Source organism: Rhincodon typus, chromosome 39 (genome assembly GCF_021869965.1).
Source record: "Rhincodon typus isolate 14 chromosome 39, sRhiTyp1.1, whole genome shotgun sequence".
NCBI lineage: Eukaryota > Metazoa > Chordata > Chondrichthyes > Orectolobiformes > Rhincodontidae > Rhincodon > Rhincodon typus.
The window spans coordinates 17,391,016-17,415,594 of record NC_063370.1 but is presented as its reverse complement, the minus strand read 5'-3'; the positions used below and the strand labels follow the sequence as shown (position 1 = coordinate 17,415,594).

Sequence of the window (24,579 nt, the reverse complement as noted above, 5' to 3'; positions counted from 1 at the left end):
TATTTAAAACTTAGCTCCGGTTTACATGACAGATGCGGTTGTCACATTGTTCGCTGTGTTTTAAATCGGCCGAAGAATTAAGACAGAACATAATTAAAAGGTGCTTAAAAGGACATAAAGTGGAAGCTTTCGTCTTGCAATTAATCAAGGATCAAAAACGAAGAAAAAGAAACAGCTTTAGGAAAGAGGCAAAGCAATTTAGACAGCATGAGAAAAGAGTGCTGATTGGTTGACCTAGGTTTGATGTGGAGATGCAGAAGATACCATTTCCTGTCTTGGGGTGTTAATTGTTTAAATTCAAATCAGGTAGGTCCATTCTGATTCGTCAGCACGTTGCCGTGCATGTGATGCAGAGGTTGGCTGTCTTCATCAGCAGCCCTTTACTCAATGGAAAAGGTGCAATGTGTGGACATGAGAATACAAGGTGTAGAGCTGGATGAACACAGCAGGCCAAGCAGCATCAGAGGAGCAGGAAGGCTGACGTTTCGGGCCTAGATCCTTCTTCAGAAAATGGTCATTTTTGGTTTGCCTATACGTACTGTAGTTGTCCAGGCCTTATTACATGTGGATATGGATAACATCGGTATCTGAAAAATTTGAGAAGGTTTGTGAAATCATCAGCTGAACACCCCACTTCTAAATTGAATTGGAAGAAAAGACTTGAATAACCAAATGGAGCTGGGCTGACTTCGGACATTATCCTGCAGAACCCTGGAACTGATGTCCTGGGAGGAACATAATTGCTATCCAACAGCCGCAATTATCTTAATAGGTGATTGATATAGCTCACACTCCCATGGAGTTTGCTAGAAACTTTGATGTGCTATTTATTTAAATGAAAACTTCATAGAAATCTATAAAATTCCAGTAGGACTAGATAGGATAAATGTAAAAAGGATGTCTCCAACGAACCGGGAGTCCAGAACAAGTGGTCACTGTTTCAGGAAACGGGATAAGCCGTTTAGGACTGAGATATGGAGAAATTTCTTCACCCAAAGCGTGATGAAACTGTGGCATTCTTTGTAATAGAAAGCAGTTAAGACCAAAACATTGAGTGTTTTCAAGAAGAAGTTAGATATACTTCTTAGCACTGAAGTGATCAAAGGCTATAGGGTGAAAATGAGAACAGGATACTGAATTGGATGATCGTCTTGATCATATTGAATGACATAGCAATCTCAATGGTCGAATAGCCTACTTCTGCTCTTTTTTCAATGATGTAAAATCGGAATACAATTTCTTTATGTTTACTCTATCAAAATGCTTAAAGGATTGCACTTGTCTTCTAAATCCATCATTGTCTTTTCTGCTGTAGGGGAAACAGTTCAATAGAAATATGAAATTGGTAATCCTTAAACCTTAAAGTACGACAATAATGATTCCTACAGTGCAAAGACAATCCACCACGCCTGACCCATTTTTTTACTGAGACACCTGCTCTAACAGCTGTTTTGAGCATTTGCTGATAACCGTTAAACCACTGGTTTTTTTGTGCCTTTTGAATAGGTTTCAAAGCCAAGCAAAGAACATAACCTTTTAGAGTTCATTTGGCAGATGCTAGATGGAACTGTCTTTTCTGAAACAAAGAATCATAGAAAGTGAAAATAAAAACATTCAGGCCATGGAGCCTGGCATTAATTATGTTCCCATCCCCCTTCATCTCAGCCTATCAGCATATGCTTCTACTATTTCTCTCTAATGCCTTTATCCAGCTTTTCTCTCATCTGTTCTACTTAATTCAACATAATCTATGTGGTAGCAAATGTTGCATTTTTTTCTAAACTCTCAGGAAATTCTTGATTTATTAATTTATAACATCAATATAAATTAATGATGTCTACTTTTCATTTCCCAAATTTCAATTACTATTGTCATCTGCTCATTCCCAATATCCCCACTTTTAGATAACAAGGTGTACAGCTGGATGAACACAGCAGGCCAGGCAGCATCAGAGGAGCAGGAAAGCTGATGTTTCGGGTCTGGACCCTCCTGCTGTGTTCATCCAGCTCTACACCTTGTTATCTCAGACTCCAGCATCGGCACTTCCTCTATCCTCACTTTCAGGTTCTTTTTCAAATGTTTATCCAATTTCCCTTTGACAATTACTATTGATTTCTGTTTCCTTCTCACTTTTAGACCATTTTTTTTTATTATCAAATTCATTATTTAAACAAATTCCTCAATTTAAAATCGGTATATTTACCAAAGGTCCTGAATTTGAGTCCTCTACAGTGGCCTCCAATCCTAATTAGCTCTGCCAGGAAATGGTCAGCACTCATTTTATTCATTTAGTGGGATGTGGGTGTCACTGGCTGGGCCAGCATTTATTCCCCATCCCCAGTTGCCTTTGAAAAGGTGGTGGTGAGCTGCATGCTTGAACAACTGCAGTACATGTGTTGTAGATGACCCATATTGCCCTTAGGGTTTGAGTTCCTGAACTTTTGAGTCAGCCACAATGAAGGATCAGCAATATGATGTCAAGGCAGCCCAGTGAGTGGCTTTTGCGGGTTTGGGAGTTGTTGTTACTTACAGGTGGTGGTGTTCCCAAGTATCTGCTGTCCTTGTCCTTCTAAATGGAAGTGGTTGTGGGTTTGGAAGTGCAGTCAAAAGATCTTTGGTGAATTTCTGCAGTGCATCTTGTAGATAGTACACATCATCACGACAGAGCTTTGATGGTGGAGGGAGTGGATGTTTATGGATGTAATGCCAATCAAATGGGGTGCTTTGTCCTGGATGATGTAAAGCTTCTTGAGTGTTGTTGGAGCTGCACTTGACTTATGCCTTGTAGCTGATAAACAGGCTTGGGCAGTTGGGAGGTTAATTATTCGCTTCTGGCTTGGTCTTGTAGCCATTGTGTTTACATAGCAAGTCTAGTGAGTTTCTAGTCGATGGTAACCCCTAAGATATTGATTGTGGGGTATTCAGTGATGGTAATATCACTGAATGTCAAGGCTCACTGGTAGTTAGATTGTCTCTTATTAGAGATGGTCATTGCATGACATTTTTGTGGCACGAATATTACTTACCACTTGCAAAAACAAATAATGTAGATGCTGGAAATCTGAAGTTAAAAACAATGAAAGATAATAAATACTCAACATACCAGTCAACATTGATGAAGAGAAACACAGTTAATAGTTCCGGTAATCATTAACTTCTGAGTATTTCTAACAATTTATCTTCTTTTTCATGATCTCATTGATTGGTGCAGCAGACTCGATGGTATTTCTGCTTTTATGTTTCATGGTCACATTCAGGAACTGACAAGTCTTTTTCTGGGAGGCAAGAAATGTTGATTAATTTGTCCTTCCCACTCAACTCTATCTTTCAGGTGAAGAGGACAGCAATTCCCTCTGAATGTTCAGACATTAAAACTGTTGACAACTCCTTAAGTTATAAGATAGCTATGAATAAGGATAAATCAGGATCTTACGGGAAGCTGCTAAAGTGGGGTAGGGCAAATTATGTCAGTATTAGGCAGGAGCTGGGGAGTGTTAATTGGGAGCAGCTGTTATTAGTTAAGTTCACATTTGACATGTGGGAGTTGTTTAAATGCGTACCGATCAAAGTTCAGGACTGGCATGTTCCAGTAAGGAGGAAGGACAAGGATGGTAAGGTATGTGATCATTGGATGACAAGGGAAATTGTGAATTTAGTCAAAAAGAAAAAGGAAGCATGTGAAATGTTTAGAAAGCTAAAACTGACCGGGCCCATGAGGAATGTAAAGAAACAGGAAAGAACTCAAGCAGGAAATTCAGAGAGCAAGGACGGGCCATGAAATGTCCTTGACAAGTAGAGTTTTATATACAAGGCATTTTATACATACATTAAACGCAAGAGAACAATTAGGGAGAGGGTAGGACTACTCAAGGATAAAGGAGGGAACTTGTGCTTGGGGGCAGAGGATATAGGCGAGATCCTAAATGAGTACTTTGAATTGGTATTCACCAAGGAGAAAGACATGGAGGAAAGTGAGACTAGTGTGGGGCATACAAATATGCAAAGGCATTTTAAGGTCAAGAAAGGAGTGGTGTTAGGTCTCTTGAAGAACATTAAAGTGGATGAGTCCCCAGGGCTGGATGGGATCTATCCCAGTTTATTCAGAGCGACAAGAGTGAAGAACTCTGGGGCCTTGACCAAGATTTTTGTATCTTCTCTACCCACTGGACAGGTCCCTGAGTACTGGCAAGTTGCTAATGTTGTTCCTCTGTTCAAGAAGGGAAATAGGGACAGTCCAGGAAATTAGAGACTGGTGAGTCTCTCAACATCAGGTCATATCTTACTATCTTGCTTGATTGATGTTTGTGAGGATGTGATGAGGGTGATCGGTGAGGGCAGAGCAATGGATGTTGTTTACATAGACTTTACTAAGGCTTTTGACAAGGTCCCTCATGGTAGGCTCATCCAGGAGATTAAGTTGCATGGGATCCATGGTGATTTGGCCATTTGGATTCAGAATTTGCTTGGCCATAGAAGACAAAAGGTTGTGGTGGAACAGTGTTTTTCTGACTGGAAGTCCATGACTATTGGTGTTCCACATGGGTCCATACTGAGACTTCTGCTGTTTGTGATTTATATAAATGACTTGGATGAAAACATAGATGAGTATTTGTTTGTAGTAAGTTTGCAGATGACACAAAGATCTTCGGAGTTATGGATAGTCAAAAGGTACAGCGGGATATAGATCAGTTGCAGATATTGGGGGGCAAAATGGCAGATGGAGTTTAACCCAGGCAAGTGTGAGGTGTTGCATTTTGGGCAATTAGATGTTAAGTATACAGCTAATGGCAGCATCCTGAACAGCACTGATGTACAGAGGGATCTCGGGGTCCTAGTTCATAGCTCCCTGAAAATGCCACACAAGCAGATGAGGTGGTAAAGAAGGCATATGGCATGCTTGTCTTTAATGATTGGGGCATTGAGTACAAGAGTCAGGAAGTGATGCTGCAGCTTTATAAAAGTTTGGTTAGGCACACTTAGAGTAATGCATTCAATTCTGGTTGCCACACTACAGGAAGGATGTAGAGGATATGGAGAGGGTGCAGAAGAGCTTGACCAGAATGCTGCCTGGATTAGAGGGTATGAGCTAAATGGAGAGGCTAGATAAAACCAGGGTTATTTTCTCTGGAGTGGCAGAGGCTGAGGGGAGACCTGACAGCAGTTTACAAAATTATGAGAGGCATGGATAGGGTTAACAGTCAGAATCTTTTTTCCCAGAGTTGAAATGTCTAACACTAGAGGGCATGCATCTAGCGTAAGAGGGGGTAAGTTCAAAGGAGATGCAAGGGACAATTTTTTTTACATAAAGAGTGATAGGTACCTGGAATGCGCTGCCAAGGTAGTGATGGAGGCAGATATAATAAGGGTTTAAGGGGCTTTCAGATGAGCATATGAATAAGCAAGGAATGGAGGGATATGGGTCATGGGTAGGCAGAAGGGATTATTTTAATTTGGCACCATGTTCAGCACAACATCATGGACAGGAGGGCTTGTTCCTGTGCTATACTGTTCTATTTTCTAATTGAGTCACGCTACTATAAAAATAAAAATTTTAAACAGTGTCCACATGGACTTTTCACCAGAGATGTCTATTCTACAGAGATAATGGGAACTGCTGATGCTGGAGAATCTGAGATAACAAGGTGTAGAGCTGGATGAACACATTTTCTGAAGAAGGGTCTAGACCCAAAATGTCAGCTTTCCTGCTCCTCTGATGCTGCTTGGCCTGCTGTGTTCATCCAGCTCTACACCTTGTTATCTCTATTTTACAGATCTTGGTTGTGTTGCTGGTGTAAGTAGAGCTGAACGGTGAAGTATCGGTAATTTTGAATACTATTGCTTCCTATATCCCCTTTGTGATATAAACCACCTTTTCCCTGCCTCATTCTAAACCATTTAAGATGTAGGTTCTCTCATCTGTTCAGATGTCACTACCTGTTTGGAAATATTTGTCACTTTCTTTTTCTCTCTGTAAATGTTTTTTTCTCTAGTCTGGCCATGCCTTTTAAACTTTTTATCCTGTATCTATTTTGGTCTTTTTCTTTGGCTTACTCTCTCCCATTAGTTGTCATATGGGCAGTTTTGTTTTTGTACATTGGTGGTAGGCAGGACGGGGGAAATGCTACAGAGACAAAATTATTAAACTTAGGCTTTGCCTGCCATCTCATTTGGACATGGAACTTTTTAAATGTATAACAGAAGCAGAACAATGGTGTCCTGCTAATGTCTAAATTAACATTTACCATAGACCAAGTTGGCCAGCAACTGGTTATTCATAATTGTCATTCGTGAGAGGCTGGTGTACACTTGGCAGCCATGATTCCTGTATTATAACACGTGTCCATGGATCAAAAGAAGTCTCTCCCTGGTAAAAGCAGTCATAGCTCAAACTCTTTGTTTAAATTTAAATTCCTACCTCCCCACTCTGAGTTGGGGCATCACATTGTTGATTGTCTGAATTAATTAACCTAAGTATTGTGAACGTTCTCTCTTTTATTTCTGTCACTAAATAAGATCAAGTTGAATGATTCTAAGTTGTTCACTGGTATAATTCTTTCAAGAAAACAATTTAGTCCCTGCTCATAGACTTGATGTTTCTTTCTCCTTATCTAAGGCATTGGAGTCAACCCAGAGAAGGATTACTAGGCTGATTGTATACGGAGGGACAATCTTAAAAGGAGTGGTTAGCAGGTTGGACATGTACTCATTGTAGCTTATAAAAATGAGGGGCAACTTTATTGAAACATTTAAGATTCTTCAGGGATTTGACAGGTATTTCCCCTTGTGGGAGTGTCTAGGACCAGAAGGCATGATTTCAGAGTAAGGGGTCACCCTCTTAAGACAGAGATGAGAAGATGATTTTCGCCATCACAGAGGGTTCCCATAGATATTTTTAATAAAGATGTCATGACACACCTCTGGAACAGGTGGGACTTGAATCCAAATCTTCCAACTTCTCCAAGTTATAAGGAAGTTATCACTGCACCACAACAGTCCTCATTGGATGTGGTCAATCTGTGGAATTATTTACCACAGCGCATGGTAGAGTCATTCAGTATGTCTAAAGCTGATCAAGACATATTTTAATCAGTAAGGGAATCAAAGGTTATGAAGCAGGAAAGTGGAGTTGTGGATTACCAGATTAGTAATGACCTCATTGAATAGTGGAGCTGATTCAATCAATTGAATGGCCATTGAAATAAAGCAAAGAACTAAGGATGCCAGACATCTGACCAAATTCAGCAGGTCTAGCAGCATCTATGGAGAGAAAGCAAAGCTAACTTTTTGGGTCTAGTGAACCTTCTTCAGAACTGAAGGTATTCTGAAAAAGGGTCATTGGACCCAAAACATTAATTCTGTTTTATCTGGTAATCTTGGTATTGAAATAATCATGTTATTTCTTAGCTAATTGCAAACTGGTTATACCTGATTACTGATTTGCTGATGGTCATAGAGTTATCAAGTTTCATTGTAAATTGACATTGGGTAATGGATGCCTTTTTAAGTAGATTGAACTTGAAGAAGGCCTCAAATTTCAATTTACAATCATGTGAGCCATGAACGACACAATGTCCAACTTGAAAAGTGGCAGTAACCTGCTGGTGCAATGGACTATTCTATGAGGAGCTAATTAAGCAAATAAATTCTCATGGAGTGTGGATGTCATTTGCCGAGGCAGATTTTTTTGACCAACTCACATTGCCCTAGAGATTGTGGTGGATTGCCTTCTTGAATGGTTAGAGTCCAGGTACACTCACAGCGCTATTAAGTGCTATTAAGGAGAAAGTTCATGTTTTGATTTAACCTTTAAGTACAGGAATACAGTGAAAAGTGTACAATGTCGCCACACACAGATGCAAAGGTACCTAGATACAAAACTTAGATGCAAGTAGTAACATAGAGAAACAAAGTTAAAAAGTAAAGCATTGTTCCTAATAAAAGTAGAAACATTAAGAAATAAAGTTGAAAGCTAACATTACAGTCCTTCCAAATATTAAATGGAAAATTAAGCAATAAAGATAAAAGTTCACCAGTCTTTCTTAGGTGCACTATCTGCAAGAGGTCGGTCTCCTGTGCTTTGGCCCACACTCTGGAGAGCTCGGGCTTCTGTTCTCGACGCCGCAGGTACTGGGGAGCGACACTTCAGACTCGCTGTAACTACGTTGGGTTCTGACTCACAGCCGCTCCATGCAGCGGATCTCCAGCCGACACCGCTCGGGACCCATGCTCAACGGGATACCATTGCCGCTACTGCACTCTTTCCGGGAGGTAAGTATGAAAAGACGAGAAAGAGAGAGAAAAACAGAATGCGAACGGGCCTACCGTGTCGGTGCTTGAATAGCTGGATCGCTCTCCCATTCGCACTGCCGGGTCCCGCTCCCGCTGTCACTGCCTTAAAAGGCCTTTTAAAAAGAAAGAAAAAAAATAGAAAAAGAATGCTCAATAACAAAAAAAAAACAAGAACAGTAGGCGAAGGACGAGCTCCAGACCAGGAGCTCGAATGCAGTACTGCTACTCCGCCGCCGCCATATTGCTGTGTCTGGGAAGTTATTGACGCACCAACGGTCATGGAACAGCAAATCAGTTCCACTTCAGGTTGGCGATGTGTCTTGGACCGGAACTTGGTGATGGTGGTGTTCCCATGCATCCACTGCCGTTATCCTTTTAGATGGCAGAGGTTCCGACTTTGGAGGAGCCTTGATGAGTTAGGTTTTTGTTAAACATACCAGATCATATAAATTTCAAACGGAGTAGAACCACATCGCTTCATCGTAGGCCGCACTGATGATGTTACCTAGCATAGTGACCAAACGTCTGTACATCACCAGCAAGCTCGGCGAGCAAGCCAACTACCTCATCCACGACCCGAGCTACAAATCTTTGCAAGAGACTTGGTGAGTTGTTGCAGTGTATCTTGTAGATGGTATGTCCTCCGGCCATTCTATATCAGCGGTGGAGGGAAGGAATGTTGAAGGTGACGGATAAGCGTCAATCAAGAAGAACAAAAACAAAGTTGCTGGAAAAGCTCAGCAGGTCTGGCATCTGTGAACGAAAAAACAGAGTTAACGTTTCGGGCCCGGTGACCGTTCCTCAGAACTGTTCCTGATTTACAGCATCCGCAGTTCTTTCGTTTTTATTTTGTCAATCAAGAGGGCTGTTTTAGCCTGGATGATGTGGAGCTTCTTGAGTGTCGTTGGAGTTTCACTCATCCAGGTGATGGAGATTATTTCATCACAGTCCTGACTTGTGCCCAAAGCTGCGAAAGCTTGTGATTTCAAATAAATCTTTTGGACTATGACCTGATGTCCTGTGACTTCTGACCTTATCCATCCCAGTCCAACACCGGCACCTCCACGTCCTGCTTTGTGCCTGATAGCGCAGAGTTTGAGCTGTCAGTCATTGAGTTCTCGTCACAGAATTTCCAGCTTCCCGACTTGATCTTTGTAGTCACAATATTTATTATAGCAGGGTACAGTGTTGCAGATCCATTCTGGATTTGACAAAACTTGTGCAGATTAGTGCCGAGTGGTCATACGGCACCCTCCGCACCACACCCCGCTCCGCCCCCAAAAACTTATTTCTTCCTTGAAATTTCATTAACTTAAATTCAACTACGAGAGGAAAATGAAAATATTTGCAATGGAGCAAAAAAAAATGCATTTTAAAAATTTGGTTTATGGGGTCTCCCTTCTTAATTGTTATGAGTCAATTACATTACCATTTCAGGCGAGACTTGCATGCAGGCAAGCACCGCCTCCCCGCAAAAACGGGGTGGAGATCATTTCTGTGGTGCAACGTCTGCTTATGACGCGCTTGCACTTAATGAATCTCCGATCCCGACCAACTAGCAGAACGTCTGTTAAATCCGATGCAAAGATGCGATTGATCGTCTTTGGTGGTTTCCTTCTAGCGCTTAGTATGTTATTCTCTTTTACGTTTCATCAAGTAGAACATAGAACATTACAGCGCAGTACAGGCCCTTCGGCCCTCGATGTTGCGCCGACCTGTGAAAACCAATCTGAAGCCCATCTAACCTAAACTATTCCATTATCACGAAATGATTAAGGGTCTCTAAGTAATGTAGTACGGTGGTGACTTGTGGACTCAGAAAACAATTATTTAATAGAGTGTGGTATTTATTCTGATCTCTACGGTACAGAACTTTTTAAATTATTGCACTTACGTGCAGGCATGTAGATTTCACTAATCCTGTTAGATTTGCGTGTTTCCAGTGACTAGTAAGAAATTAGAACAAACGATGAATTCCTATCGATAACCCGCTGTCACCATACATTGTCTCAAGTGTGGTTTGAAAATCTTTTTTTTACCTCTAATTCCCATTCCAAGGTGGTTCCCGGGGTGATGAGGTGCGTCAATGGCCCACTTTGCTAGCTCTCAACGCACGAGGATCAGCTGAAATGAACTGTGTGCAGGAAGGAACGCTTCGCGATAACATGCTCTGGTATCGTCAATCCGCTGATGGAAGCTTCACTTTAATCGGCTACATATACTTAGCAGGGGAAGCTCAGTATGAAGAAGGTTTCAAGAGCGGCTTTTCTATTACAAGGACAATGGAAAATAAAAAATCTACTTTGAAGATCGACAGCGTTAAACTCACGGACAGTGCAATTTATTTCTGTGCAGCTAGCACATCGCTTCATAGTCACCGGTAACTGAGACAAAAACTCTCGCACAAACTGATCTAGATTGATGTAATGTTACAGCGAATTAACAAGAGGTACACTTCAAGTATACGAGATTATTAAAGTGCTGCACAGCCAAACCTGCACTTTAGGTGAACTCAGGGGGACCATAATTGCAAAATAAGTCCAAACATGTTTCAATACCGAATTCAGGAGAAATTCAATGACTGGCGAGAATGTGGAAAATGGGCAAACAGGCTAATGCATTTAAGGTAACCTATAATTATCGAATGAGTGAGGCTGATATAAAGGTTCAACTGAGAGAGTGAAGCAACGCTAGACCCTTACGCTTTGATCTGTGAGCTATATCACGTACAATTTTATGTGTGGAGGATAAACTATGAAGGGATGGAGTGAATAATTAAAAGGCAGATAATGTCTGGACGCGCACATTTTGAGGAGCAAATAGGAAATGAATCCACCACCAGCCAGTTGGATTGTAAGGGTAGTTTGGTGTTTTGAGTGTCAGGGGTTCAACCATAGAGTGTCATTACTGTTGACCCGAGGCTCGTGACTTTTTCTTGCTCCGTGATGCAACACAGAAAGACACCATTCTAGGGCAGAATGGAAAAACTGAATTCGTGAGAGGGGAGGTAGGAGATTAAAAGTTAAAGTGTAAATCTTTTATAAAATCTAGGACTACTTGCCTAAAATTTGGCATTTCATTTAACTTTGCTGTTTTAAGTCTAAAGTATTTTAGAGGCTTGGAATCAAGGCAAAGTAAGCAAATCAAGTCCTCCGCTGCAGAACAGGTGACAATAGCAAATTGAGTATCTAAATAGTTTTTGTAACTGCTTCTAAGGAAAATGATCGCAAACTCGGTAATCATAAATGTGAGAGGTTATGCATTCTGTGCTCTGGTGTAGAGTGGCAAAACTACCAGTCTGATAAGAGGGAGTTTCAGTGATGGGGGGCACTTTTTTTCCCTTTTCTTTCTGTATTTTTGGCCTCTGGTACACCGCGGATGAAAAACTGAAAGAGGAAGATGAGTTTTGAAAACATTCCAAGTTGATAGCATAAAATTATGTTTGCCATAGACGGAGAGCAGAGAGATTCACTGGACTGATTCCTGCAATGGCAGGCTTGTCATATGAGGAGAATTTGAGTTGATTGGGCTTGCATTCACTTGAATGTTGAAACAGAATCTCATTGAAATATATATAATGATAGGACTAAACATACTGGATGCAGGGACAATGTTTCACCTAGCCAGAGGGTGAAGAACAAGGGGTCACAGTCCCAGGATATGAGGCAACACTGTTTTAAATGAGAAGAGGAGAAAAATGTTCCATAGACAGCACCTTCCAAACCTACAACCACTGCCATCTAGAGGGACAAAGGAAGAAAATACAGGGGAACGCCACCACCTGCAAGTTCCCCTACAAGCCAGTGAGCCATCCTTACTGAGAAATTTATCATTGTTCCTTTGGTGTAACTGGGTCAAAATCCTGGAACTCCTTCATTGCCATTGTACGTGTATGTACACAAAATTGATCACAGCAGCTCCTTACCACCTTCTCAATGTCAACTAGGAATAAGCAATAATTGCTAGCCCAGCCCATGTCGTTATTATCTCATCACTGAAGTTTTAAGAAAGAAAAAATTTCACATAGGTAAACCTATGGAATTCTTTGCAACAGACGACTGTGGAGGCCAACTCACTGATTTTTTTTAAAGAAGGAAATAAAAAGATTTCTAGAGGTTAAATCTGGCAAGGTGTATGAGGATAAAGAACCAACATTGAATCTGAAGAGCATGATCGATGGACCAAAATGGCCTACTCCAACTCCCTTTTTCAAGTTTTCTATGATTCAGTCCACTATGACTCAGACAGCACAACGAGGAGCTGTACAATTAGAATCATTGAATCATGACAGCACAGAAGGAGGTCATTGGACCCCTTATAGATAGATCCAAGCTAGATCGCTGGAACAGCAGCTCAGTTAGTCCCTTTTCCCGGTTGTTCACCCATAGCTCTTATTTTCCCTTCAGGTCACTATGCAATTCTCTTTTGAAAGCCACTATTTAATCTGCTTCCATCACATTTTCAGACATTATATTCCAGATCCTAACCATTCTCTGCATTTAAAAAAAAGTGATTCCTTGTGTCACTCTTGCTCTTGTTACCAGTCACCTTCAATGGGTGCCTTCTGGTTCTTACTTGTATGAAGGGTCTGAAGGTATAGTAAGTAAAACTACTGAAGATATATATCTTTCTACTTTCAGACAGGAATCTAAGTTGTCAAGAAGAGGGAAATTGTCTGCAAAGGAAAATATGGAGCTCAACTGTTTGAGCAAAAAGTAGGCAGTTGTAGTATAATATGATGACACATGAACTTATCTAACGTGGTAGGAAGAGTACAAAAGCAGTATACTATTTGAATTGAGAAAGATCACAGACCGCTACAGTACAAAGGGACATGTACCCAGGAAACGTGGGAGACATGCTGGCCTTCAGGTGAGACTGAAACTATGTGGTTTCAAGTCCCCGCTCCCCAGCATGCTCCTGGCAAATGTGCAAACTGTTTAAAACAAGCTGGATGAATTTAAAGCTAGACTCAACACCCAAACAGAATTGAACATAGAATATGGAACAGTACAGCACAGTACAGGCCCTTCGGCCCACGATGTTGTGCCAAACTTTTACCCTAAACCTAAGGTCTATCTAACCTCCACCGCTACATTATACTATCATCCATATGCCTATCTAATAGCCGTTTAAATGCCCCTAATGAGGCCGACTCCACTACCCTCTCTGGCAATGCATTCCACGCCCTGACCACTCTCTGAGTAAAGAACCTACCTCTGACATCTCCCCAATATCTACCTCCTTTCACTTTAAAACTATGTCCCCTCATAAAAGCTACCTCCACCCTAGGAAAATGTCTCTGGCTGTCTACTCTATCTATACCTCTGATTATTTTGTACACCTCTATCAAGTCACCTCTCATCCTTCGTCATTCTAAAGAGAAAAGCCCTAGCTCTCTCAACCTTTCCTCGTAAGACCTTCCCTCCATTCCAGGTAACATCCTGGTAAATCTCCTCTGCACCTTTTCTAACACTTCCACATCTTTCCTGTAATGAGGTGACCAGAACTGGTCACAATACTCCAGCTGTGGCCGAACCAGGCTTTGAGAGGCTACTGTGTGTTCTGTTTTACAGTGACATGGCTCACTGCTGCTACACCTGACTGTGCCTTACAATCCAAGGTTTCTCTATTCACCGGATGGACCAGTCAGCGTCTTCGGGCCAGGCAAGGAGCGTTGGGGTCTTCCTCATAATCAAAACCACCTGGTGCTCAGACGTAGCGAACCTAGTGAGTTTAATGCCCTCCCGCAGACTGAAAATATCTGACTGGTGAAGTGCTGTCCCCATTACCTGCCATGCAAATTCACCTCTGTTATCCTGACAGCAGTCTGTATACCACCCAATGTAGAAGTGACAAGTGCACTTAATGAAGTATACATGGTACAAACAGTATTGGGATGGAATACCCAAGACCTTGTTCATCGTAGTTGGTGACAGTAAGCAGGCCAACTTTAAGAATCAAGTTACTAAAATACCATCAACACCTCTCCTTTCTCACCAGATGTCCGAACATCCTTGAGCATTGTTACACAACCATCAAAGATGGCTACTGCTCCAACCCCCACCCCACCCCCCGCCCAATCTGCATTTTAGAAAGTCAGATCACAGGCTGTGCTCCTCCTTCCGGCTCACAAGTAAAAATTGAAGTGTGAGGACCCAGTACGGAAACTAATAAAGTGTTAGTCTGAGGCAACAGAAGAGCTTCTACAGGACTGCTTAGAATCGATAGACTGTACACATTCAAGAACCCAGCAGCCAACCTAAATGAGTATGCTACTACCAATGCAGACTTTGTAGTAAGTGTGTAGAAGACTGTATGCCAAAGAAGTTAATCTAAATGATCCTCAATCAGAAACCAAGGATGAAGCAGGAGGTCCACTCCTTAATGAAGTTGGGTGACACTAACCTATACAGGAAATCTAGGTATGACCTTCACAAAGCCATCAGAGATGCCAAGAGGCAATAGCAATCTAAGTTAAAGACCCAGACTAACCGCACGGACACCCATCATTTGTGGCAGGGCTTACACAACACAATGGGTTACAAAGTAAAGTCGAATGGAATCACAGGCAAGAATGCATCCCTTTGCTGTGAGCTCAATGTAGTCTGTGACCGCTTTGAACAGAAGGTCAGTGAAACAATATCACCTGACCCAACAGCCTCAGGTGCATCATCATCATCATCATCATCAACGGCCGTCCCTCACATGCAAGGATGACTCTCTTCCACTCTCAGGATGAATCTGTAGGTGTCTGTACAGACTAATGTGGCTACCGGAGGTTCGATTACATGTGGGGCCGGTGGTGATCGTGGAAGAGATGGGTGTGGCATTCATGTGGCAGCATACTCCTTTCACTATTTTCTCCTGGCTTCCATTATTTCTCAACAGCAAGCCTTGAAGTGCTCAACGTCTTCCTTTGAATGTTCCTCCTCCACTTTGAACAGTCTTGCACCAGTGATTCCCAAGTGTCTGTGGGAATGCCGCAATTTGCCAGTGAGTCCTTGAGGGTATCACCAAAGCATTTCTTCTGTCAATGTGGGGCTCACCTACCATTTCAAACCTGCTTAGCGAGTCTCATTTGGTCATGAGCATGACATGACCAACCCATCATAGCCAATCAAAGGTGGTTAGTATCTTGATATTGGGAGTGTTGGCCTGATTGAGGACGCTGGTGTTGGTGCATCTTTCTTCCCAGTAGATTCATCGGATCTTGTGTAGGCAGCATTGGTGATACTGCTCCAGTGCCTTGAGGTGTCAGCTGTAGACAGTCCACGTCTCAAAACTATATCGGAGGGTGGGAACCACCACAGCTCTGTAAACAATGATCTTGGTGTCAGATCTGATGTTGTTCTCAAACACACTTTTCGTCAGGTGGCTGAAGGCTGCGCTAGTACACTGAAGGCAATGCTGGATCTCTTCATCAATAGCTGCTTTGGCCGACAGGACACTTCCGGGGCATTGGAAGTGGTCAATGTTCTCTGAGCCCTCCCTGTGGATGTGGATGATCAAGGGTTTGCTCCACAATGCCAGGCCAGATTGATGAGGGACCTTTGTTTTGTGGTTCAGGGTGAGACTTATGCTGTCATATGCCTCCATACCGTTGCTGACGATGGTCTGGAGTATGTCCTCTGAGTTTGCACATACAGAAGCATCATCTGCGTACTGCAGCTCAATGACACTGGTTGGAATGACTTTTGTTTTGGCTTGAAGGCAGCTGAATAATTTCTCACAGGTTCTGTAAGTTAGCTGCACTCCAGCAGGGAGCTTGTTCACAGTGAGATGAAATATTGCAGTGAGGTAGTTTGAGAACAATGTTGGGGTGATGACACAGCCCTGCTTGATGCCGGTTCAAATGGGGAATGTCATTATCATGACTTCCATGTTGTCATATAGAGGTGAAGGATGGTGGTAAATATCATGGTGCAACCAAAGCGGAGAAGGACACTCCATAATGTTTCCTGATTGATGTTTCTAGGGTTGAAAGAGCCAATGTACAAGGGTAGGTTCTTTTCTCTGCATTTCTCCTGCAGCTCTTACACAGTGGAAATCATGTCTGTTGTGCTTCTCTGTGGTCGAAAGCCACACTACAACTCTGGGAGAAGTTCCTCAGTCACAAGGAGGAGACGGTTGAGGAGGACCTTGGTGATAACTTTTCCAACAGTCAGCGGCAGGGAGGTCCCCTGTAGTTACCACAGTCAGACTTGTCCCCTTTTTTGAAAATACACACATCTAGGAGCTCTCCTGGGATGCTCTTCTCCTTCCAGATAAGGCAGACAAGGGCATGTAGATGAAGCAGGATCTCTTGCCTCCACACTTCACTGCCTCAGCAAGGATATCATCTGCTCCTTCAGCCTTGTTGTTCTTAAGTTGGTGGATAGCCTTCTCTACTTCGTGCAGGGCTGTGTTGCTGGGCTCATGGTGTGTAGTATGCTATGGACTGCATTCAAAGACTCTAGGATCAACAACAGAGCTTTGGGTGAGGAGGTCTTTGAAGTGCTCCCCCCAGTATTTTTTGATAGCTTCTTTATCTTTGATAAGAGTCACTCAATCCTTGGCCAGCAGTAGGGTGGGGCCTTGTGTGTTTGGTGCATTTGTGGTCTTGTCAGTACATAAGAAACCATGCATGCCATAATTGTCAACCATTCAATGGGCCTCCAGTGCTTTTTCCACCCACCACCTGTTCTTTACATTCGTGGGTTTGTTTTTGGTCCTCTGCCTTTAGTCGCCTGTAGGTTTGCCTTTTCTCTTCCAAGTGCAGTTGTTGTTTTATACTCAGAAATGGACCTGTACCCACAGTCACCAGCACAGATCTTAGATCAGCCTTCTTAAGAGTGAACCCATGGAAAGCAACTGGCCCAGTAGGAGTCCTCAGCCGTGCACTCAGATCCTGCGTGGACCAGCTGGCAAGAGTATATACTGAGATCTTTAACCTCTCCTTATGATGATCTGAAGTTCCCACCTGCTTCAAGAAGACTGCCATCATCCCAATGCCAAAAAAAAATCATGCAATGTGCCTCAATGACTACTGCCCAGTGGTTCTGACCTCCATAATTATGAAGGGCTTTGAGAAGTTAATCTTTGAGAGGCTGTCATCAACTCCAGCCTCCCAGATTGCCTTGATCCTCTGCAATTTGCTTACCATTTCAACAGATCCACGGTAGATGTCATCTCCCTGGCCCTACACCCATCCCTGGATCATTTAGATAACAAGGATACCTACATCAGGCTCTTACTTATTGACTACAGCTCCAGCTTCAACACCATAATACCAAACAAACTCATCTCCAAACTCCAAGACCTATGTCTCTGCTCCCCACCTCTGCAATTGAATCCTTGACTTCATGACCAAGAGACACCAAATTCTGCCCACCTCCATTTTTACAAGTTTGCTGATGACACCACAGTTGTAGTTCGGATGTCAGACAATGACGAGAAAGAGTACAGGAAAGAGATAGAATGCTTAGCGGTGTGGTGTAAAGATAACAATCTTCCATCAATGTCAGCAAAACAAAGACCCTGGTCATTGACTTTACGAAGTGGAGTGGAGACCAGGCCCCATTTGCATCAATAGAGCTGAGGTGGAGATGACCAAGAGCATCAACTTCCTGGGAGTGATGATCACCAACATTCTGTCCTGGTCCATCTACATTGATGCAATTGTCAATAAAGCACAGCAACACCTCTACTTTCTCAAGAGACTAAGGAACTTCATCATGTCCATAAAGACTTTTATCAATTTTTATAGATGTACTATAGAAAGCATACCATCTGGGTGTATCATAGCATGGTATGGCAACTGTTCTTCCTAAGTCCTCATGAAGCTACAGAGAGTCATGAACACAGCCCAGCCATCACGCAAACCAGCCTTCCATCTATTGGCTCCATCTGTACTTCTCACTGACTGTCCCCACTCTATGCAAGCCTCAAGCCCACTGGTCATCCCTGCTCTGCATGAGCCTCCAGCACACTGGCCAGTCCCACTCCACTTGGGGCCCACCAGCTGTCCCACATCACTGAGACCTCCAGCCCATTCTACCTTAGGAGAGAACACCAACAAGGAGGAAAAGGGAGAAAGAGAGAGAAGAAAAAAAAAAGAAAATTTGGCAGAATAGGTGACAAAAATCTACTTGTACTGCTAGAAATATTAGAAAACCATGGCCTCAGATTTAATGTAATTTGAAGAATTATTGATTGGGGATACAAGAATTTTTTACAAAGCCAAATTCCAATATCTTATATGCCCATCATTAAAAGATCGTATGGTCAAATTGATTCTTCCCTTTCAAAAAGATAATTGATTAAATGAATGAAAGTGTGAAAAGCAAAGTAAAGTGCAGGGAAGAAGCAGAGGGGCCAGCACGGGTGTATAAAATTGTTAATTACACCTTGCTCATGTAAGATGGCAGTGATGGCCTCCTATGTGTGGGTTCCTCATGTCTAAATATTGATTAAACCTGTTTGTTGCTTGTTGTGTTTTTTGACAATGCTGTCACTTTAAGAGGTCATTTTGTCCTGATGTTTTTTGAAGAGATGTTGTAAGGCAGAGGCACAGAGTTGTCTTGAAGGAAGTAAACAATTTATGAGGCCTTTGTTCTTTTTAAAATTGGAACAATGGAAGCAGCTCTCACAGACCTGACCTAGTTTTTTTTTAATTTTTAAGTTTAGTTTTAAGCAGAAGCCTTTGGGGTCTCAAAAGAGTTGGAAGCGTCAGTGAATGTCTTTTAGCTGCTACTTTCTCTGAATTTTCTCTTTATGTATTTTCTTCCTGGATTGGAGAGCTGCATGTGGGAATCTGTGTCTGAACCTGCCTTTTTGCCAAGGGATGTGTTTATGGAATGGTACTATATTGGAGCAGTTAATTAGTAATAGTTACTGTATCTATTATTTGGTTAAGTTTTCCAATATTCAAGTTATTCTACTTTCCTCTTTCTTTCTTTTGTTTTTATTTTAACTATGGTGTTTAAATAAATTGTGTTTTACTTAAACTCAAGTAGTTTGACCATTTGCATCGCATCTGCCACACAGCACTTCATGTCTACCTTTAAAATAAGAAAAGTTAGGGTCTAGGCTACCCTTTTAAAATATTTTGAGAGGGTCTGGTAGGCCTGTAACAGTTTAAAATCATGTTTTGATTTCAGTTCACCAGAAAGGGGCTGGTGCTAATTGGAAATTGTTTGGTCCTCAGAACTGCAAATGGAACTGACGTTTAGCACGAGATTCACATCAGGCCAACAGAAGTAAGACAAGAAATCCATTCTGAGTATCAGCCACCTAACACCCAACAATGCCAAGGTTGATACATAAGTTTGATGACACACTTACTGCCTGAAGTTCTAAAACTTATAGGTGAAGGCTGGACAAATTAATTTGCTTCCTTTACCTGGGGTCAGTGGTGGCAGAGCATGAAATATGGAAATAAAAATTAATCAACATACTTTCTCCGATCCTTTCGCCATGAGGAACGCCAAATCTGTACACTTGCCATCAGTGTCAATTGCTTGGAGATGACAAATATTAGCCTTGTACCCACATCCTCCATTTTTTGCAGCAGCAGCAGCGGGAGCAGTGAGAGCGAGGACCAGGGGGCTGCCGAGGGGTAAGTTCTTCATTTCGGCAGTGGAGCTGAGTGGGAGCGGTCGAATTGCGCTCTTGGAAGGTGAGTGAACTGATATATTTGAGCAGTGACGGCTCTGTAGCTATGGATGGACTCACTTTGGAGCATCCGCGATACTGAGGAAGTCGTGGATAGCACATTCAGCAAATTGGTCACACCGCAGATTAGGATTGCTTGAGGGAGAAAGGGAATGGGTGACCAAAAGGCAGAAAAAAAAAGCAGGAAGGCAGTGCAGATGTCCCCTGCGGTCATCTCCCTCCAAAACAGGTATACCGTTTTGGATACTGTTGGGGGAGATGGCTCACCAGGGGAAGGCAGCAGTAGCCAGGTTCATGGCACCGTGGCTGGCTCTGCTCTACAGAAGGGCTACAGTCATAGGGGACTCAATTGTAAGGGGAGTAGATAGGCGGTTCTATTGTCGAAAATGAGACCCCCGAATGATAGGTTGCCTCCCAGGTGCACGGGTCAGGGATGTCTCAGATCGACTGCAGGACATTCTGAAGAGGGAGGGTGAACAGCCAGCTGTCATCGTGCATTTAGGCATCAATGATATAGGTAAAAAAACGGGATGAGGTCCTACAAGCAGAATTTAGGGAGTTAGGAGTCAAGTTAAAAAGTAGGACCTCAGAGGTAGTAATCTCAGGATTGCTACCAGTGCCACGTGCTAGTTAGAGTAGAAATGAAAGAATAGGCAGGTTAAATGAATGGCTTGAGACATGGTGCAGGAGGGAGGGGTTCAGATTTTTGGGACATTGGGACCGGTTCTGGTGGAGGTGGGACTATGACAAATCGGACAGTCTACACCTGGGCCGGACTGCAACCAATGTCCTAGGGGGTGCTTTTGCTAACGCTGTTGGGGAGGGTATAAACTAATGTGGCAGGGGGATGGGAACCAAATAAGGAGGTTAGTGGACAGTAAGGAGGTAGTAACTAAAGCCTGTAAGGAACTAGATAATGAAGTCAGTGTGACAAAGGGGAAGAGGAGGCAGAGAGCAGATGATGAACGCAAAGGGACAGATGGTCTGAGGTGCATTTGTTTTAATGCAACAAGTATAGTAGGTAAGGCAGATGAACTTAGGGCTTGGATTAGTACCTGGGAGTATGATGTTATTGCTATTACTGAGACTTGGTTGAGGGAAGGGCAAGATTGGCAACTAAATATCCCAGGATATAGATGCTTCAGGAGGGATGGAAAGGGAGGTAAAAGGGGTGAAGGAGTTGCATTACTGGTCAAAGAGGATATCACAGCTGTGTTGAAGGAGGGCACTATGGAGGACTCAAGCAGTGAGGCAATATGGGCAGAGCTCAAAAATAGGAAGGGTGCGGTAACAAAGTTGGGGCTGTACTACAGTGAGCGTGAGATAGAGGTACAAATATGTAGACAGATTATGGAAAGATGTAGGAGCAACAGGGTGGTGGTGATGGGAGATTTTATGTTTCCCAACATTGACTGGGATTCACTTAGTGTTAGGGGTTTAGATGGAGCAGAATTTTGTAAGGAGCATCCAGGAGGGTTTTCTAGAGCAGTATGTAAATAGTCCAACTCGGGAAGGGGCCATACTGGACCTGGTGTTGGGGAATGAAGCCTGGTCAGGTGGTTGAAGTTTCAGTAGGGGATTACTTTGGGAATAGTGATCACAATTCCGTAAGTTTTAGAATACTGATGGACAAAGACGAGAGTGGTCCTAAAGGAAGAGTGCTGAATTGGGGGAAGGCCAACTACAGCAAAATTCAGTAGGAGCTGGGAAACGTGGATTGGGAGCAGCTGTTTGAGGGTAAATCCACATTTGATATTTGGGAGGCTTTTAAAGAGAGGTTGATTAGGGTGCAGGACAGACATGTCCCTGTGAAAATGAGGGATAGAAAGGGCAAGATTAGGGAACCATGGATGACAGGTGAAATTGTGAGACTAGCAAAGAGGAAAAAGGAAGCATACATAAGGTCTAGGCGACTGAAAACAGACGAAGCTTTGGAAGAATATCGGGAAAGTAGGACCAATCTGAAATGAGGAATTAAGAGGGCTAAGAGGGGTCATGAAATATCTTTAGCAAACAGGGTTAAGGAAAATCCCAAAGCCTTTTATTCATACATAAGGAGCAAGAGGGTAACTAGAGAAAGGGTTGGCCCACTCAAGGACAAAGGAGGGAAGTTATGCGAGGAGTCAGAGAAAATGAGTGAGATTCTTAATGAGTACTTTGTGTCGGTATTCACATGACGGATATTGAGGTTAGGGATAGATGTTTGATTACTCTAGGTCAAGTCGGCATAAGGAGGGGGAAAGTGTTGGATATTCCAAAAGGCATTAGGGTGGACAAGTCCCCAGGTCCGGATGGGATCTATCCCAGGTTACTGAGGGAAGCGAGAGAGGAAATAGCTGGGGCCTTAACAGATATCTTTGCAGCATCCTTGAGCACGGGTGAGGTCCCAGAGGACTGGAGAATTGCTAATGTTGTCCCCTTGTTTAAGAAGGGTAGCAAGGATAATGCAGATAATTGTAGACCGGTGAGCCTGACGTCAGTGGTGGGGAAGCTAGTGGAGAAGATACTGAGGGATATGATCAATTTACATTTGGAAGAAAATGGGTATATTAGTGATAGGCAGCATGGTTTTGTGCATGGAAGGTCATGTCTTACCAACTTGATAGAATTCTTTGAGGAAGTGACAAAGTTGATAGATGAGGGAAGGGCTGTAGATGTCATATACATGGGCTTCAGTAAGGCGTTTGATAAGGTTCCCCATGGTAGGCTGATGGAGAAAGTTAAGTCACATGGGGTCCAGGGTGTACTAGTTAGATGGATAGAGAACTGGCTGGGCAACAGGAGACAGAGAGTTGTAGTGGAAGGGAGTTTCTCAAAATGGAGAACTGTGACCAGTGGTGTTCCACAGGGATCTGTGTTGGGACCACTGTTGTTTGTGATATACGTAAATGATCTGGAGGAAGGTATTGATGGTCTGATTAGCAAGTTTGCAGACAACACTAAGATTAGTGGAGTAGCAGATAGTGAAGGGGACTGTCGGAGAATGCAGCAGAATACAGATAGATTGGAGAGTTGGGTGGAGAAATGGCAGATGGAGTTCAACCCAGGCAAATGCGAGGTGATGCATTTTGGAAGATCCAATTCAAGGGGGAACTATACGGTAAATGGAAAAGCCCTGGGTAAAATTGATACACAGGGAGATCTGGGTGTTCAGGTCCATTGTACCCTGAAGGTGGCAACGCAGGTCGATAGAGTGGTCAAGAAGGCATACGGCATGCTTTCATTCATCGGACGGGGTATTGAGTACAAGAGTTGGCAGGTCATGTTACAGTTGTATAGGACTTTGGTTTGACCACATTTGGAATACTGTTTACACTTCTGGTCGCCACATTACCAAAAGGATGTGGATGCTTGGAGATGGTGCAGAGAAGGTTCACCAGGATGTTGCCTGGTATGGAGGGCGCTAGCTATGAAGAGAGGTTGAGTAGATTAGGACTATTTACATTAGAAAGATGGAGGTTGAGGGGGTCCTGATTGAGGTTGACGAAATCATGAGAGGTACAGACAGGGTGGATAGCAAGAAGCTTTTTCCCAGAGTGGGGGACTCAATTACTAAGGGTCACGATTTCAAGGTGACAGGGGAAAAGTTTAAGGGAGATATGTGTGGAAAGTTCTTTATGCAGAGGGTGGTGGGTGCCTGCAACGTGTTGCCAGCGGAGGTGGTAGAGGCGGGCACGATAGCGTCATTTAATATGTATCTAGACAGATACATGAATGGGCAGGGAGCAGAAGGATACAGATCCTTGGAAAATAGGCGACAGGTTTAGATAGAGGATCTGGATCGGCGCAGGCTTGGAGGGCCAAAGGGCCTGTTCCTGTGTTGTAATTTTCTTTGTTCTTTGTTCTTTATTCTACTCCACCAACTTGAAGTGATTGTATCCTGCTCATGCTGACATGATGTCAAACTTTGCAATCTGAAAATATTATATTAGTATATCTACTGGACAGTAATAGTGTGTTGTTTCTTTGTCCTGAGGCCTTTAGTTTTTATTCACACTTGGGATATGGATGTCACTGCCTAAGGCAGCGTTTATTGCCTATCTCCGGTTGCCCTTGAGAAGATGGTGGTGTGTTGCCTTCTTCAACCACTACAGTCCACATCCTGTAGGTTGACCCATAATGCCGTTATGTGAAGAAACTGCAATATTTTTCCAAGTCAGGATGGTAAGCAACTTGGAGGGGAAACTGCAGATGGTGGTGTTCACATGTATCTGCTGTGCATGTCTGTCTAGATGGAAATGGTTGTGTGTTTGAAAGATGTGTAAGGAATTTCTGCAGTGCATCTTGTAGATATTACACACTGCTGTTACTCGACTTTAGAATCATGGAATCATAGAATCTCTACAGTGTGGAAGCAGGCCATTCAGCCCATCAAGTCCACACCAACGCTCTGAAGAGCATCACACACAGACCCTCCCACTTATCCTATCCCTGTCACCCTGCATTTTTCCTTGGCTAATCCATCTAAACTGCACATCTTTGGATTGTGGGATGAAAGTGGAACATTTGGAAGAAATCTACGCAGACACAGGGAGAACATACAAAATCAACAGACAGATACTTGCCTGAGGATGGAATCGAAAATGAGCCGCTGGGGCTGTGAGGCAGCAGTGCTAACCACTGAGCCACCATTCC

At 42.9% G+C, this 24,579-nt stretch overlaps 1 protein-coding gene and 1 long non-coding RNA gene across 2 annotated transcripts in view; one reads left to right on the top strand and one right to left on the bottom strand.

The window, feature by feature from the left end:
* Positions 1-8,526, bottom strand: part of LOC125487303 — an 11,118-nt gene extending 2,592 nt beyond the window's left edge. Inside the window, exons 1-2 of the long non-coding RNA XR_007265794.1 lie at positions 8,323-8,526; positions 1-587 (exon numbers count right to left, since the gene is read on the bottom strand). The exon at positions 1-587 is cut by the window's left edge and continues 2,592 nt beyond it. This is a non-coding gene — a long non-coding RNA (uncharacterized LOC125487303). The remainder of the gene's footprint in view (positions 588-8,322) is intronic.
* A 41-nt stretch (positions 8,527-8,567) lies between these two features.
* The window catches only part of LOC109934087 (M1-specific T cell receptor beta chain-like), a 76,611-nt gene continuing 60,599 nt past the window's right edge, over positions 8,568-24,579 (top strand). The window contains exons 1-3 of the mRNA XM_048618241.1: positions 8,568-8,624; positions 9,727-9,916; positions 10,348-10,662. Coding sequence (XP_048474198.1) covers positions 8,568-8,624; positions 9,727-9,916; positions 10,348-10,662 — 562 coding nt within the window. The remainder of the gene's footprint in view (positions 8,625-9,726; positions 9,917-10,347; positions 10,663-24,579) is intronic.